This window comes from Bombina bombina, chromosome 6, assembly GCF_027579735.1.
Source record: "Bombina bombina isolate aBomBom1 chromosome 6, aBomBom1.pri, whole genome shotgun sequence".
Classification (NCBI taxonomy): domain Eukaryota; kingdom Metazoa; phylum Chordata; class Amphibia; order Anura; family Bombinatoridae; genus Bombina; species Bombina bombina.
In genome coordinates, this window is record NC_069504.1 from 350,026,051 (window position 1) to 350,044,676 (window position 18,626).

Consider the following 18,626-nt stretch of genomic DNA (forward strand, 5'->3'; position numbering starts at 1 on the left):
TTGCTGGTCTCATTACTAGTCTGTTAAACATGTCTGACATAGAGGAAACTCCTTGTTCATTATGTTTAGAAGCCATTGTGGAACCCCCTCTTAGAATGTGTACTAAATGCACTGATCTTACTATAAATTTTAAAGACCATATTCTGGCTTTAAAAGATTTATCACCAGAGGAAATTGACAAGGGGGAAGTTATGCCGACTAACTCTCCCCACGTGTCAGAACCTATAACTCCCGCTCAAGGGACGCCAAGTACATCTAGTGCGCCCATTGCGTATACTTTACAAGACATGGCGGCAGTTATGAATCATACCCTTACAGAGGTATTGTCCAAATTGCCAGGGTTACAAGGAAAGCGAGACAGCTCTGGGGCTAGAACAAATACAGAGCTCTCTGACGCTTTAGTAGCTATGTCTGATATACCCTCACAATGTGCAGAAGCCGAAGCAGGAGAGCTTCTATCTGTGGGGGATTTTTCTGATTCAGGGAAGACACTTCAACCTGATTCTGATATGTCTACATTTAAATGTAAACTTGAACACCTCCGAGTGTTGCTCAGGGAGGTTTTAGCAACTCTGGATGACTGTGACGCCATTGTAGTCCCAGAGAAATTGTGTAAATTGGATAAATACTATGCAGTGCCTGTTTACACTGATGTTTTTCCAATCCCTAAGAGGTTTTCAGAAATTATTACTAAGGAATGGGATAGACCAAGTGTACCGTTCTCTCCCCCTCCTGTTTTTAAAAAGATGTTTCCTATAGATGCCGCTACACAGGACTTGTGGCAGACGGTCCCTAAGGTGGAGGGAGCAGTCTTTCCCCTAGCGAAGCGTACAACTATCCCGGTCGAGGGCAGTTGTGCTTTTCTAGATCCAATGGACAAAAAATTAGAGGGTTACCTTAAGAAAATTTTTATTCAACAAGGTTTTATTCTCCAGCCTCTTGCATGCATTGCACCAGTCACTGCTGCTGCGGCTTTCTGGTTTGAGTCTCTAGAAGAGGCTCTACAGGTAGAAACCCCGTTGGATGATATCCTTGACAAGCTTAAAGCTCTTAAGCTAGCCAATTCATTTGTTTCTGACGCCGTTGTTCATTTAACCAAGCTAACGGCTAAGAACTCAGGTTTTGCTATTCAGGCGCGTAGGGCGCTATGGATTAAATCCTGGTCAGCTGACGTTACTTCAAAGTCTAAGCTTCTCAACATTCCCTTCAAGGGGCAGACCCTATTCGGGCCTGGACTGAAGGAGATCATTTCTGATATTACTGGAGGAAAAGGTCACGCCCTTCCTCAGGATAGGTCCAACAAATTAAGGACCAAACAGACTAATTTTCGTTCCTTTCGAAACTTCAAGAGTGGCGGAGCTTCAACTTCCTCTAATACAAAACAAGAGGGAAATTTTGCCCAATCCAAGCCGGTCTGGAGACCTAACCAGGCTTGGAACAAAGGAAAGCAGGCCAAAAAACCTGCTGCTGCCTCTAAGACAGCATGAAAGATCAGCCCCCGATCCGGAAACAGATCTAGTAGGGGGCAGACTTTCTCTCTTCGCCCAGGCTTGGGCAAGAGATGTCCAGGATCCCTGGGCGTTGGAAATTGTGTCCCAGGGATATCTTCTGGACTTCAAAGCTTCTTCCCCAAAAGGGAGATTTCATCTCTCACAATTATCTGCAAACCAGATAAAGAGAGAGGCATTCTTACATTGTGTTCAAGACCTCCTAGTTATGGGAGTGATCCACCCAGTTCCAAAGGAGGAACAGGGGCAAGGCTTTTATTCAAATCTGTTTGTAGTTCCCAAGAAAGAGGGAACCTTCAGACCAATCTTAGATCTCAAGATCCTAAACAAATTTCTCAGGGTTCCATCCTTCAAGATGGAGACTATTCGAACCATCCTACCTTTGATCCAGGAGGGTCAATATATGACTACCGTGGACTTAAAGGATGTTTCTCAGGTTCGCCTTCCTAGACAGGCATTACCAGTTTGTGGCTCTTCCCTTTGGGTTAGCTACGGCACCAAGAATCTTTACAAAGGTTCTAGGGTCACTCCTAGCATTCCTAAGGCCGCGGGGTATAGCAGTAGCCCCTTACCTAGACGACATTCTGATACAGGCGTCGAATTTTCAAATCGCCAGGTCCCATACGGAAATTGTTCTGGCATTCCTGAGGTCTCATGGGTGGAAAGTGAACGAAGAAAAGAGTTCTCTATCCCCTCTCACAAGAGTTTCCTTCCTAGGAACTCTGATAGATTCTGTAGAAATGAAGATTTACCTGACAGAGGCCAGGTTGTCAAAACTTCTAAATTCCTGCCGTGTTCTTTATTCTACTTCTCGCCCTTCAGTGGCTCAGTGTATGGAAGTAATCGGCTTAATGGTAGCGGCAATGGACATAGTGCCGTTTGCCCGCCTACATCTCAGACCGCTGCAACTTTGCATGCTCAGTCAGTGGAATGGGGATTACACAGATTTGTCCCCTCTACTAAATCTGGATCAAGAGACCAGGGATTCTCTTCTCTGGTGGCTATCTCGGGTCCATCTGTCCAAGGGTATGACCTTCCGCAGGCCAGATTGGACAATAGTAACGACAGATGCCAGCCTTCTGGGCTGGGGTGCAGTCTGGAACTCCCTGAAGGCTCAGGGCTCGTGGACTCAGGAGGAGGCACTCCTTCCGATAAACATTCTGGAACTAAGAGCAATATTCAATGCTCTTCAGGCTTGGTCTCAGCTTGCTGCGGTCAGGTTCATCAGATTTCCGTCGGACAATATCACGACTGTAGCCTACATCAACCATCAAGGGGGAACAAGGAGTTCCCTAGCAATGTTGGAGGTTTCAAAAATAATTCTATGGGCAGAGGTTCACTCTTGCCATCTATCAGCTATCCATATCCCAGGAGTAGAGAACTGGGAGGCGGATTTTCTAAGTCGGCAGACTTTTCATCCGGGGGAGTGGGAACTCCATCCGGAGGTATTTGCACAGTTGATTCAACTTTGGGGCAAACCAGAACTGGATCTCATGGCGTCTCGTCAGAACGCCAAGATTCCTTGTTACGGATCCAGGTCCAGGGATCCCAAGGCAGCGCTGATAGATGCTCTAGCAGCGCCTTGGTCCTTCAACCTGGATTATGTGTTTCCACCGTTTCCTCTGCTCCCTCGTCTGATTGCCAAGATCAAGCAGGAGAGAGCTTTGGTGATTTTGATAGCACCTGCGTGGCCACGCAGGACTTGGTATGCAGATCTGGTGGACATGTCATCCCTTCCACCATGGACTCTGCCGCTGAGGCAGGACCTTCTACTTCAGGGTCCTTTCAACCATCCAAATCTAATTTCTCTGCGTCTGACTGCTTGGAGATTGAACACTTGATTTTATCAAAACGTGGTTTCTCCGAGTCGGTCATTGATACCTTAATTCAGGCTTGAAAGCCTGTCACCAGGAAAATCTATAATAAGATATGGTGTAAATATCTTCATTGGTGTGAATCCAAGGGTTACTCATGGAGTAAAGTCAGGATTCCTAGGATATTATCTTTTCTCCAAGAAGGATTGGAGAAGGGATTGTCAGCTAGTTCCTTAAAGGGACAGATTTCTGCTCTGTCTATTCTTTTGCACAAGCGTCTGGCGGATGTTCCAGACGTTCAGGCATTTTTTCAGGCTTTAGTTAGAATCAAGCCTGTGTTTAAACCTGTTGCTCCGCCATGGAGTTTAAATTTAGTTCTTAAAGTTCTTCAAGGGGTTCCGTTTGAACCTCTGCATTCCATAGATTTCAAGCTTTTATCTTGGAAAGTTCTGTTTTTGGTAGCTATCTCTTCGGCCCGAAGAGTTTCAGAGTTATCTGCTTTACAGTGTGATTCCCCTTATCTGATCTTCCATGCAGATAAGGTAGGTTTGCGTACCAAACCTGGGTTTCTTCCTAAGGTGGTATCTAATAAGAATATCAATCAGGAGATTGTTGTTCCGTCACTGTGTCCTAATCCTTCTTCAAAGAAGGAACGTCTATTACACAATCTTGACGTGGTTCGTGCTTTAAAGTTTTATTTACAAGCTACTAAGGATTTTCGTCAAACATCTGCATTGTTTGTTGTCTACTCTGGACAGAGGAGAGGCCAAAAGGCTTCAGCAACTTATCTTTCTTTTTGGTTAAGAAGTATAATCCGCTTAGCTTATGAGACTGCTGGCCAGCAGCCTCCTGAAAGAATTACAGCTCATTCCACTAGAGCGGTGGCTTCCACGTGGGCTTTTAAAAATGAGGATTCTGTTGAACAGATTTGTAAGGCGGCGACTTGGTCTTCGCTTCATACTTTTTCTAAATTCTACAAATTTGATACTTTTGCTTCTTCGGAGGCTATTTTTGGGAGAAAGGTCTTACAGGCAGTGGTGCCTTCCGTTTAAGCGCCTGCCTTGTCCCTCCCTTCATCCGTGTCCTATAGCTTTGGTATTGGTATCCCACAAGTAATGGATGAATCCGTGGACTGGATACACCTTACAAGAGAAAACAAAATTTATGCTTACCTGATAAATTTATTTCTCTTGTGGTGTATCCATTCCACGGCCCGCCCTGTCATTTTAAGGCAGGTGTTTTTTATTTTTAAACTACAGTCACCACTGCACCCTATAGTTTCTCATTTCTCTTGCTTGTCTTCGGTCGAATGACTGGGAGTGGCAGTTAGGGGAGGAGCTATATAGACAGCTCTGCTGTGGGTGATCCTCTTGCAGTTTCCTGTTGGGAAGGAGAATATCCCACAAGTAATGGATGAATCCGTGGACTGGATACACCACAAGAGAAATTAATTTATCAAGTAAGCATAAATTTTGTTTTTATAGAGCCCATCTTGCAAGAATAATCTATGCCATGTGGGGGATTAGCACCATAGCATGTATCAGAGTTCAATCCAACCCACTGTAAGAATTCAATAAATCACTTTCCCCTACTCAAACACAATATCTAGTCAGAGCCTAATAGAAAAGCAAAGCAAAAATATTGAGAACTAGTACAACAAAAAACGGAATGACAAAGATCTCTATATAGTGGTTTAGGGGTAATAAATGCTTAGTTTAGGCATATATATGTTACAGTTAAAGTGCAGAAATCAGTTAATGTGCACATTACCTAGTTAATCTGCAGATTAACTAGGGTGATCAGTTAAAGTGCAGAAAAATTGTTTCATTTCTCACATTACCTAGGTAATCTGCACATTACATACTAGGCACTAGTTAAAGTGCAAAAAAAAAAAAAGCATTTTAGCTTTTTAGAAAAGTTTGTTTCTCTCATGTAAACTGTTTATTGAAAAAGAAGCAGAAGAATGTAATAAATTTGACTTCAAATTCATTTCCTAGATCTAATATTTTAAACCGTTTGATTGTTTGTATTATATTTTTTTAATTGTTATAGTTGAGTTTAACGAAATAAATAAAGAACATGATGTTAAATAATAACATTATGTTAATTTCATTAATTGTTATAGTTGAGTTTAACGAAATAAATAAAGAACATGATGTTAAATAATATTTGAGTTTAACGAAATAAATTAAGAACAAAATGTTCCGATTTCGGCCGAGGGCAGATACGCTCCAGAGTGCTCTGTTCTAATCAGAGCCTCGAGTGCCGCAACTGCCTCTGGGAACCTTACCATGGGTCCCATCCCGCACGTCTTGAAATTCTCTGTCTGGGAAATTACCTATCTATCTATCTATCTATCTATCTATCTATCTTTCTATCTATCGATCTATCGAATCTATAATAAATAGATTCAATAGATAGATAGATAGATAATTTCCCAGACAGAGAATTTCAAGACGTGCGGGCTGAGACCTATGGTAAGGTTCCCAGAGGCAGTTGTGGCGCCCGAGGCTCTGATTAGAACAGAGCACTCTGGAGCGTATCTGCCCTCGGCCGAAATTGGAACATTCTTCAGCTTCTTTTTCAATTAACAGTTTACATGCGAGAAACAAACTTTTCTCACTTTACCTAGGTAATTTGCACACTAACTGCTTCTGTGTAGTTAAAGTGCAGATTCTGCACTTTAACTGAGCAAATCAGTTAATCTGCAGATTAACTAGGTAATGTGCACATTAACTGATTCTGCACTTTAACTGTAACATATACAATTGCAAGAGTCTCTAACAAATGGTATAGGCTTAGAACCTTATTTGAGGGCAAACATCAAATCATGTACGAATGGCATAATGACCCAGCTGAAGGTGCTAACCAACCTCAAAGTTATTACAGTCCCAAAACTGACAGGGCTGGAAGCACATTCATATTAGAAGCGGATTCAGCAGAAATTGCAGAAAAACTCTATGCGTAACTATTATCTAGGCAAGATTAAGCACAAATATGCTTATATATACTAATAAAAAACAAGTATATTAAATAGGTTTTAGGAAATACAAATGAGAAATTCAAGAACAATTCATGCATAATTATAAGTTAGTATGTTCTTGCAGGGAAATAGGACAACAATTAATAACAGTAAGTCATACAGCTAAAGAATGGAAAATAAAACTCATTAGATTCATGGTACTCTCATCAATAAGAATTATTATTTTCAAATTGAATTTCACAGAAAGGCATGCCAGTCCAAATGTGTGTTCAGTCCCCTTGGGATCAGCGTATCCAAATTATAGGTCCATCTTGCTTCCTTTTGTAATAGCAACCTATTATGATCACCCCCTCTTTTTAGAGACGGGACGTGATCTATAATTGTGTACTTTAGATCTGTCACGCTGTGACATACAAAACACGGAAGGGGACTGCACTCTCAGACTGGACTGGGTACACATCCTATGACCCTGCAACATGCTCAGCCCTGGGTGCTCAACAGCAGTCTCAGGAAGCTGTGCTGTCCCCAGAGTCACAGATAGTTAACCCCAGACAAGTCTGGATGCAAGGCCCATAGGGGAAATTACAAAATAATTGAATACAACACACAGAAAAAGTCCAGCACTCGCTTGCAAACTCTCAGCTAAGTTCAAAAGCAAAACTGGAAGAATTAGTTTACCGCATCTGGCCAAATGGGACAAGCCCAGGTACCACATCAAGGTCTCTCCCAAAACCTGCGTCCATAATACAGCCATACAAATGCAAGTTCTCAATCAAACTGGAAACAAGTCAAGGGTTCACAGACTTTTGTAATCACCATAGACATATACAAAACACGGAAGTGTAATACTGTGTATTTAATGAAAATATTTAACATTCCAATGTTCTGCACATATGTTCTAAGTATTTTTATGTGTGTGTGTGTGTATATATATATATATATATATATATATATATATATATCTCTGTAGCTATATATAATTATATAAATACATAGGTATAGATATATATTCTACCAAAATACCATCAGATATTTGGAGAACTATATATTTATGAATAAATACAACATTCTTCTATGTGAAGAACATTGGAATGTGAAATATTCATTTTTTTCATGTCGGGTTATCGCACTTGAGAATATGCGATCGGGTTTGCGTGCGAGTAGGATGTGTTGTTTTTGTTTGTTTTTTTAATTTTTTTTGCTCCATTGACTTCTATGTGGGAATAAGTAAACGTGCACAATATTCTAACTTCGGCTTTTTGCGCGGATCAGGTTAGTGCACAAACGAAATCCTCTTACTTTCAACTTTTAATATATGCGCTTACTTCTAGCCGAGTTAGAGCAGGAGCGTTAAATACCGCTCCACTTGTAATCTGGCCCATAGTAAACTAGTGCCTATAAGCAAACATAGATTTAGCATATGGAGTTTTTGTATTAAAATGTCATTTTAATTGTAAACTTAAATATCAGGGCAGTTCTGATAATAAATATGTTGGCTAAATATGGAGAAGTTGACAATATTCCATTTATTAGTCTAAGCATTTTACTTTTTCATTTAAAAAACAGAAGAATAACAAACTATACATTTTACAAAATGGACAGTTATTTAGGAATAATACATTGATTATAACTGCTCTAATTTGGAATATTTGTTTATTTTCTAATGCAGCTGTGGGATTCAAACAAGAGCCATTGCCAGAATACATTGATTAGTCACTCGCATTATGTCAGTCATTGCAGATTTTCCCTTGATGATAAGTATTTGGCAAGTTGCTCAATGGATGGAACATTAAAGGTAGATATTTGACACATTATTTTAGTAGAATGGTGTTAAGTTTATTAGTAAAACAATTTAATGTAAGATTTAAAATCATGAAAACTTTTTTTTTTATAATGGGCAACTGGCTTTCCTGTCACTTTTATGTGCTTTTTTACCCATTGAGTGTGTGTGACCCTGTTGAGTGTATGGTGACTGCTTGTTTGGCCCTTGAAGTGATATTGAATGTTCATGACTCTTTTAAAGCCATTCAGGGCCAGATTAAAGGGACATAAAACCAATTTTTCTTTCTTTCTTGTTTCAGATAGAGCATACAGTTTTAAACTACTTTCTAGTTTACTTCTATTATTTAATTTGTTTTATTCTCTTGGTTTTCTTTGTTGAAAAGGTAGGCTCAGGAGCTGCTGATTGGTCTCTGCACATTTATGCCTCGTTATTGGCTCACCTGATGTGTTCAGCTATCTCCCATTAGTGCATTGCTGATCCTTCAACAAAGGGATAAAGCGAATTAAGCAAATTAGATCATAGAAGTAAATCTGAACGGCGTTTAAAATTGTATTCTCTATCTGAATCATGAAAAAAGGAATTTGTGTTTTATGTCCTTTTAATACTTTATCGTTTCATCACTTAATACTGTTTTATGCATAAACCCTAAAACGTATATAGATAGCCTTGAGACCATATTATTAAGTGTCCGATGACTAAAGTTCTCCGCTCTGGTGAGATTACCTAACATGTCTCATCAGTACTGTGAGATCCCTCAAAGAATTTTATAACGGCAAGTTTTAGCTTGAGAGCTGTTTATCTAGATATGAAGGATACTGTATGTAATGGAGAGACATCTACAGTATATTACAATATAAAACTCAAAAAAAGGCTCTAATCATTTAGCGTAATTTCTTTCCATGCTCGCAAGTTTTTGGTCATCAGGCCTTGTGTATTACATGAATATATACAAAGACTCCTTGGGAACAATGTTTATCCAACTTTTATCACGTCACTATAGCTTCCATATTTGCTAATTAAAAATATTACAATATATAGCTGTTCTGCACATCCAAATAAATCAAATGTTTACTTTCCTCAGCTAATAATGTTTCAACTGGAGCAAAAGATTTTGGATAAAGTTATAGTTATGCTTTTTGTATATAGAATTTGTGTTAAGCAGGGACACCCTAATATCAGCGCAGTGCTGTTCACGGCAGTTTTAAAGCATAGCAAGGAGATGGTTATTCTGATTGCGGCATATACTTTCTAATGCAAATGCTGGTTAATAGCCTTTGGTGTTCTGGTCCAGACCAGCACTTCATTGATGCTAATAACCAACACATTGCCCTGAATGGCTGATTAGCTAAACAAGGGTTTCTAGACACACTAGAATATCACAGACAAGGGCGTTGCTAGGTTACCATACAACCAGATACTTCAGTTTAAAATGGTCTAAAAACCCTGTTGACCTTCCATACGTTTTCACATTGGAGTTGTGATTGCTTTTTTTGGGACCAATGACTGTTTTATGGGGGAGTGATTGCTCTTATGGTTTGTTTTAAATTAAATTCTGCAAAACTTCTGAAATGCTGGAAAAAAGTTTTTCCAATTTTAATATGCATTTAGGATGTAACACTGAACTATTAATCTCATTTTCTTTCCTATGGCATAGAGACTCCACGATTCATTCCAATTACTAGTGTGATATTCACTTCTGGCCAGCAGGAGGCGGCAAAGAGCACCCCAGCAAACCAGCAAAGCTGTCAAGTATCACTTCCCTTACCCATAAACCCCGGTCATTCTCTTTGCCTTGATCACAGGAGGATGGTAAAGAAGGTGTCTGAAGATATTGAAACCTTTAATGGGTACTTTTTCCTTCAAGCAAGGATTTGGGTCTATGCTGTGTCCATGTCAATCTCCTTAGTAGGAGTAATGGTGGCTTTTAGCAGTTAGAAATAAAGCAAGGACTACTTTGCCACCTTCTAACACTTATGCTACCCCTTTGATAGAAAATCAGAGTTGGTTACTCTGTTTTTTCTTTTTCTACAGGTCCCTGACAGATGTTGGTATATTAGTCACACCTTAGAAGCTGTTCCTGCCCTGCAGCCGGATCCACAGGTATGTGCTATTGCCTTCTAGGTCTTGGGGGCAGCACTTTTAGAGGTTAATCCTCTCTGGATCTTTTTTTATGGGACTCACTTGATTTCCTGGGTATAGGAATTTAAATTTGGGCTTTATTCTTAAACAGGGGCTTCTAAGTGAATTTTATTATTTTTAAAAGCTCTTCTGCTTTTTCATAGCGTTCTGCGCAGCGGAGTGGCGTGCTGCTTGGGCATTTATTATCCTATCGACTAGATGTCAGAGGGATTAACTAGTTTCTTATTGAATCCTGTTGCTAGTGGGAGCTCCTGGTTTCCGGTGTTGTGAGTTACCTCGGTCAGTCTGAGGATATAGAGGTAGCATTTTTACTTCTGATCTCATTCTGCAGTGGGGTATTGTACCACTATTTTCTAGTTTGTTTTATTCAGTGAAAATTTTCTAATACTTTTTGCTACTATGGACACTGAACAAAATTTTGCAGCTACCTTAGTTAAATGTTTACTTTTCTCCAACATAGGTGTGTCCGGTCCACGGCGTCATCCTTACTTGTGGGATATTCTCTTCCCCAACAGGAAATGGCAAAGAGCCCAGCAAAGCTGGTCACATGATCCCTCCTAGGCTCCGCCTACCCCAGTCATTCTCTTTGCCGTTGTACAGGCAACATCTCCACGGAGATGGCTTAGAGTTTTTTAGTGTTTAACTGTAGTTTTTATTATTCAATCAAGAGTTTGTTATTTTAAAATAGTGCTGGTATGTACTATTTACTCAGAAACAGAAAAGAGATGAAGATTTCTGTTTGTATGAGGAAAATGATTTTAGCACCGTAACTAAAATCCATGGCTGTTCCACACAGGACTGTTGAGAGCAATTAACTTCAGTTGGGGGAACAGTGTGCAGTCTCTTACTGCTTGAGGTATGACACATTCTAACAAGACGATGTAATGCTGGAAGCTGTCATTTTCCCTATGGGATCCGGTAAGCCATGTTTATTAAGATAGTAAATAAGGGCTTCACAAGGGCTTATTAAGACTGTAGACTTTTTCTGGGCTAAATCGATTCATTATTAACACATATTTAGCCTTGAGGAATCATTTATTCTGGGTATTTTGATATGATTATATCGGCAGGCACTGTTTTAGACACCTTATTCTTTAGGGGCTTTCCCTAATCATAGTCAGAGCCTCATTTTCGCGCCGGTATGGCGCACTTGTTTTTGAGGACAGCATGGCATGCAGCTGCATGTGTGTGGAGCTCTGATACATAGAAAAGTCTTTCTGAAGGCATCATTTGGTATCGTAATACCCTTTGGGCTTGGTTGGGTCTCAGCAAAGCAGATTCCAGGGACTGTAAAGGGGTTAAATATAAAAACGGCTCCGGTTCCGTTATTTTAAGGGTTAAAGCTTCCAAATTTGGTGTGCAATACTTTTAAGGCTTTAAGACACTGTGGTGAAATTTTGGTGAATTTTGAACAATTCCTTCATACTTTTTCGCAATTGCAATAATAAAGTGTGTTTAGTTTAAAATTTAAAGTGACAGTAACGGTTTTATTTTAAAACGTTTTTTGTGCTTTGTTATCAAGTTTATGCCTGTTTAACATGTCTGAACTACCAGATAGATTGTGTTCTGACTGTGGGGAAACCAAGGTTCCTTCTCATTTAACTATATGTATTTTATGTCATAAAAAATTTTTTAGTAAAAATGATGCCCAAGATGATTCCTCAAGTGAGGGGAGTAAGCATGGTACTGCATCATCCCCTCCTTCGTCTACACCAGTCTTGCCCATACAGGAGGCCCCTAGTACATCTAGTGCGCCAATACTCCTTACTATGCAACATTTAACGGCTGTAATGGATAATTCTATCAAAAACATTTTAGCCAATATGCCCACTTATCAGCGAAAGCGCGACTGCTCTGTTTTAGAAAATTCTGTAGAGCATGAGAACGCTGATGATATGGTTTCTGAAGGGCCCCTACACCAGTCTGAGGGGGCCAGGGAGGTTTTGTCTGAGGGAGAAATTTCAGATTCAGGAAACATTTCTCATCAAGCTGAACCTGATGTGATTACTTTTAAATTTAAGTTGGAACATCTCCGCGCTCTGCTTAAGGAGGTGTTATCCAATTTGGATGATTGTGATTATCTGGTCATTCCAGAACCACTATGTAAAATGGAAAAGTTCTTAGAGGCCCCGGGGCCCCCCGAAGCTTTTCTTATATCCAAGCGGGTGGCGTACATTGTTAGTAAAGAATGGGACAGGCCCGGTATACCTTTAGTACCTCCCCCCATATTTATAAAATTGTTTTCCTATAGTCGACCCCAGAAAGGACTGATGGCAGACAGTCCCCAAGGTCGAGGGGGCGGTTTCTACTCTACACAAGCGCGCCACTATACCCATAGAAGATAGTTGTGCTTTCCAAGATCCTATGGATAAAAAATTAGAAGGTCTGCTAAAGATGTTTGTTCAGCAAGGTTCCCTTCTACAACCAATTGCATGCATTGTCCCTGTCACTGCAGCCGCGTGTTTCTAGTTTGATGAGCTAGGAAAGGCGATTATTAGTAATTCTTCTTCTTATGAGGAGATTATGGACAGAATTCGTGCTCTTAAATTGGCTAATTCTTTCACCCTAGACGCCACCTTGCAATTGGCTAGGTTAGCGGCGAAAAAATTCTGGGTTTGCTATTGTGGCGCAGAGCGCTTTGGTTAAAATCTTGGGCAGCGGATGCGTCTTCCAAGAACAAATTGCTTGACATTCCTTTCAAGGGGAAAACACTCTTTGGCCCTGACTTGAAAGAGATTATCTCTGATATCACTGGGGGCAAGGGCCACGCCCTTCCTCAGGATAGGTCTTTTCAAGACCAAAAATAAACCTAAGTTTCGTCCCTTTCGCAGAAACGGATCAGCCCCAAGGGCTACGTCCTCTAAGCAGGAAGGTAATACTTCTCAAGCCAATCCAGCCTGGAGACCTATGCAAGGCTGGAGCAAAGGAAAGCAGGCCAGGAAACCTGCCACTGCTACCAAGACAGCATGAAATGCGGGCCCCCGATCCGGGACCGGATCTGGTGGGGGGCAGACTCTCTCTCTTCGCTCAGGCTTGGGAAAGAGATGTTCTGGATCCTTGGGCGCTAGAAATAGTCTCCCAAGGTTATTCTCTGGTGTTCAAGGGGCTTCCTCCAAGGGGGAGGTTCCACAGGTCTCAGTTGTCTTCAGACCATAAGAAGACAGGCATTCTTACATTGGGTAGAAGACCTGCTAAAAATGGGAGTGATTCATCCTGTTCCATTAGGAGAACAAGGGATGGGGTTCTACTCCAATCTGTTCATAGTTCCCAAAAAAGAGGGAACGTTCAGACCAATCTTAGATCTCAAGATCTTGAACAAGTTTCTCAAGGTTCCATCGTTCAAGATGGAAACCATTCGAACACTTCTTCCTTCCATCCAGGAAGGTCAATTCATGACCAAGGTGGATTTCAAGGATGCGTATCTACATATTCCTATCCACAAGGAACATCATCGGTTCCTAAGGTTTGCATTCCTGGACAAGCATTTCCAGTTCGTGGCATTTTCTTTCGGATTAGCCACTGCTCCTAGGATTTTCTCATAGGTACTAGGGTCCCTTCTGGCGGTGCTAAGACCAAGGGGCATTGCTGTAGTACCTTACTTGGACGACATTCTGATTCGAGCGTCGTCCCTTCCTCAAGTAAAGGCTCACACGGACATTGTCCTGGCCTTTCTCAGATCTCACGGATGGAAAGTGAACGTGGAAAAGAGTTCTCTATCTCCGTCAACGAGGGTTCCCTTCTTGGGAACTATAATAGACTCCTTAGAAATGAGGATTTTTCTGACAGAAGCCAGAAAAACAAAACTTCTAGACTCTTGTCGGATACTTCATTCCGTTCCTCTTCCTTCCATAGCGCAGTGCATGGAAGTGATAGGTTTGATGGTAGCGGCAATGGACATAGTTCCTTTTGTGCGCATTCATCTAAGACCATTACAACTGTTCATGCTCAGTCAGTGGAATGGGGACTATTCAGACTTGTCTCCGAAGATACAAGTAAATCAGAGGACCAGAGACTCATTCCGTTGGTGGCTGTCCCTGGACAACCTGTCACAAGGGATGACCTTCCGCAGACCAGAGTGGGTCATTGTCACGACCGACGCCAGTCTGATGGGCTGGGGCGCGGTCTGGGGATCCCTGAAAGCTCAGGGTCTTTGGTATCGGGTAGAATCTCTTCTACCGATAAATATTCTGGAACTGGGAGCGATATTCAATGCTCTCAAAGCTTGGCCTCAGCTAGTGAGGGCCAAGTTCATACATCAACCATCAGGGGGGAACAAGGAGTTCCCTAGCGATGGAAGAAGTGACCAAAATCATTCTATGGGCGGAGTCTCACTCCTGCCACCTGTCTGCTATCCACATCCCAGGAGTGGAAAATTGGGAAGCGGATTTTCTGAGTCGTCAGACATTGCATCCGGGGGAGTGGGAACTCCATCCGGAAATCTTTGCCCAAGTCACTCAACCGTGGGGCATTCCAGACATGGATCTGATGGCCTCTCGTCAGAACTTCAGAGTTCCTTACTACGGGTACAGATCCAGGGATCCCAAGGCGGCTCTAGTGGATGCACTAGTAGCACCTTGGACCTTCAAACTAGCTTATGTGTTCCCGCCGTTTCCTCTCATCCCCAGGCTGGTAGCCAGGATCAATCAGGAGAGGGCGTCGGTGATTTTGATAGCTCCTGCGTGGCCACGCAGGACTTGGTATGCAGATCTGGTGAATATGTCATCGGCTCCACCATGGAAGCTACCTTTGAGAGACCTTCTTGTTCTAGGTCCGTTCGACCCACTCCAGCTGACTGCTTGGAGATTGAACGCTTGATCTTATCAAAGCGAGGGTTCTCAGATTCTGTTATTAATACTCTTGTTCAGGCCTGAAAGCCTGTAACCAGAAAAATTACCACATAATTTGGTATATCTGTTGGTGTGAATCTGCAGGATTCCCTTGGGACAAGGTTAAGATTCCTAAGAGTCTATCCTTCCTTCGAGAAGGATTGGAAAAAGGATTATCTGCAAGTTCCTTGATGGGACAGATTTCTGCCTTGTCTGTGTTACTTCACAAAAAGCTGGCAGCTGTGCCAGATGTTCTAGCCTTTGTTCAGGCTCTGGTTAGAATCAAGCCTGTTTACAAAATTTTGACTCCTCCTTGGAGTCTCAACCTAGTTCTTTCAGTTCTTCAGGGGGTTCCGTTTGAACCCTTACATTCCGTTGATATTAAGTTATTATCTTGGAAAGTTTTGTTTTTGGTTGCAATTTCTTCTGCTAGAAGAGTTTCAGAATTATCTGCTCTGCAGTGTTCTTCTCCTTATCTGGTGTTCCATGCAGATAAGGTGGTTTTGCGTACTAAACCTGGTTTTCTTCCAAAAGTTGTTTCTAACAAAAACATTAACCAGGAGATAGTTGTGCCTTCTTTGTGTCCTAATCCAGTTTCAAAGAAGGAACGTTTGTTGCACAACTTGGATGTAGTTCGTGCTCTCAAATTTTACTTAGCAGCTACTAAGGATTTCAGACAAACTTTGTCTTTGTTTGTTGTTTATTCTGGTAAACGGAGAGGTTAAAAAGCAACTTCTACCTCTCTCTCCTTCTGGATTAAAAGCATTATCCGATTGGCTTATGAGACTGCCGGACGGCAGCCTCCTGAAAGAATCACAGCTCACTCCACTAGGGCTGTGGCTTCCACATGGGCCTTCAAGAACGAGGCTTCTGTTGATCAGATATGTAAGGCAGCGACTTGGTCTTCACTGCACACTTTTTCTAAATTTTACAAATTTGATACTTTTGCTTCTTCTGAGGCTATTTTTGGGAGAAAGGTTTTGCAAGCCGTGGTGCCTTCCATTTAGGTGACCTGATTTGCTCCCTCCCTTCATCCGTGTCCTAAAGCTTTGGTATTGGTTCCCACAAGTAAGGATGACGCCGTGGACCGGACACACCTATGTTGGAGAAAACAGAATTTATGTTTACCTGATAAATTACTTTCTCCAACGGTGTGTCCGGTCCACGGCCCGCCCTGGTTTTTTTAATCAGGTCTGATAATTTATTTTCTTTAACTACAGTCACCACGGTAACATATGGTTTCTCCTATGCAAATATTCCTCCTTAACGTCGGTCGAATGACTGGGGTAGGCGGAGCCTAGGAGGGATCATGTGACCAGCTTTGCTGGGCTCTTTGCCATTTCCTGTTGGGGAAGAGAATATCCCACAAGTAAGGATGACGCCGTGGACCGGACACACCGTTGGAGAAAGTAATTTATCAGGTAAACATAAATTCTGTTTTTTTGCAGGCTCAGATTATGCCTCCTATGCAATTGTGTTCCACATGTTTAGATAAGACTTTACACTTTAAAGATAAAATGTGTCCTGAGTCTGTCTCTCACGATAATGCTGTCCAGGCCGTGCCTCAGGTATCTCCTCAGACATCCCATTATATTTCACATGAAGTGCCCTGCGGTTCCTCTCAGCCTCCTTCTGGGGGTGTTTATTTACTAACGGATTTTGCTGCACAAATATCATCTGCTGTGTCAGCAGCCTTATCAGCTTTCCCGGTTTCTGGTAAACACAAGAGGAGGTCCAAGAATATTAAAGGGACAGTATACTGTAAAATAGTTTCTCCAACATAGGTGTGTCCGGTCCACGGCGTCATCCTTACTTGTGGGATATTCTCTTCCCCAACAGGAAATGGCAAAGAGCCCAGCAAAGCTGGTCACATGATCCCTCCTAGGCTCCGCCTACCCCAGTCATTCTCTTTGCCGTTGTACAGGCAACATCTCCACGGAGATGGCTTAGAGTTTTTTAGTGTTTAACTGTAGTTTTTATTATTCAATCAAGAGTTTGTTATTTTGAAATAGTGCTGGTATGTACTATTTACTCAGAAACAGAAAAGAGATGAAGATTTCTGTTTGTATGAGGAAAATGATTTTAGCAACCGTCACTAAAATCCATGGCTGTTCCACACAGGACTGTTGAGAGCAATTAACTTCAGTTGGGGGAACAGTGAGCAGTCTCTTGCTGCTTGAGGTATGACACATTCTAACAAGACGATGTAATGCTGGAAGCTGTCATTTTCCCTATGGGATCCGGTAAGCCATGTTTATTACGATCGTAAATAAGGGCTTCAAAAAGGGCTTATTAAGACTGTAGACTTTTTCTGGGCTAAATCGATTGATTATTAACACATATTTAGCCTTGAGGAATCATTTTATCTGGGTATTTTGATATATTAATATCGGCAGGCACTGTTTTAGACACCTTATTCTTTAGGGGCTTTCCCAAAGCATAGGCAGAGCCTCATTTTCGCGCCGGTGTTGCGCACTTGTTTTTGAGAGGCATGGCATGCAGTCGCATGTGAGAGGAGCTCTGATACTTAGAAAAGACTTTCTGAAGGCGTCATTTGGTATCGTATTCCCCTTGGGGCTTGGTTGGGTCTCAGCAAAGCAGATACCAGGGACTGTAAAGGGGTTAAAGTTCAAAACGGCTCCGGTTCCGTTATTTTAAGGGTTAAAGCTTCCAAATTTGGTGTGCAATACTTTTAAGGCTTTAAGACACTGTGGTGAAAATTTGGTGAATTTTGAACAATTCCTTCATGTTTTTTTCGCATTTGCAGTAATAAAGTGTGTTCAGTTTAAAATTTAAAGTGACAGTAACGGTTTTATTTTAAAACGTTTTTTGTACTTTGTTATCAAGTTTATGCCTGTTTAACATGTCTGAACTACCAGATAGACTGTGTTCTGAATGTGGGGAAGCCAGGATTCCTATTCATTTAAATAAATGTGATTTATGTGACAATGACAATGATGCCCAAGATGATTCCTCAAGTGAGGGGAGTAAGCATGGTACTGCATCATTCCCTCCTTCGTCTACACGAGTCTTGCCCACTCAGGAGGCCCCTAGTACATCTAGCGCGCCAATACTCCTTACTATGCAACAATTAACGGCTGTAATGGATAATTCTGTCAAAAACATTTTAGCCAAAATGAACACTTATCAGCGTAAGCGCGACTGCTCTGTTTTAGATACTGAAGAGCATGACGACGCTGATAATAATATTTCTGAAGGGCCCCTAACCCAGTCTGATGGGGCCAGGGAGGTTTTGTCTGAGGGAGAAATTACTGATTCAGGGAACATTTCTCAACTAGCTGAACCTGATGTGATTGCATTTAAATTTAAGTTGGAACATCTCCGCATTCTGCTTAAGGAGGTATTATCCACTCTGGATGATTGTGACAAGTTGGTCATCCCAGAGAAACTATGTAAAATGGACAAGTTCCTAGAGGTGCCGGGGCTCCCAGAAGCTTTTCCTATACCCAAGCGGGTGGCGGACATTGTTAATAAAGAATGGGAAAGGCCCGGTATTCCTTTCGTCCCTCCCCCCATATTTAAAAAATTGTTTCCTATGGTCGACCCCAGAAA

The 18,626-nt window shown here is 41.6% G+C and overlaps 1 protein-coding gene across 4 annotated transcripts in view; it reads left to right on the top strand.

Moving 5' to 3' along the window:
- Positions 1-18,626, top strand: part of APAF1 (apoptotic peptidase activating factor 1) — a 435,848-nt gene that overhangs the window by 185,711 nt on the left and 231,511 nt on the right. For all 4 annotated transcript variants that reach the window (XM_053717008.1, XM_053717007.1, XM_053717010.1 and 1 more), the window contains one exon: positions 7,975-8,100. In XM_053717008.1, coding sequence (XP_053572983.1) covers positions 7,975-8,100 — 126 coding nt within the window. The remainder of the gene's footprint in view (positions 1-7,974; positions 8,101-18,626) is intronic.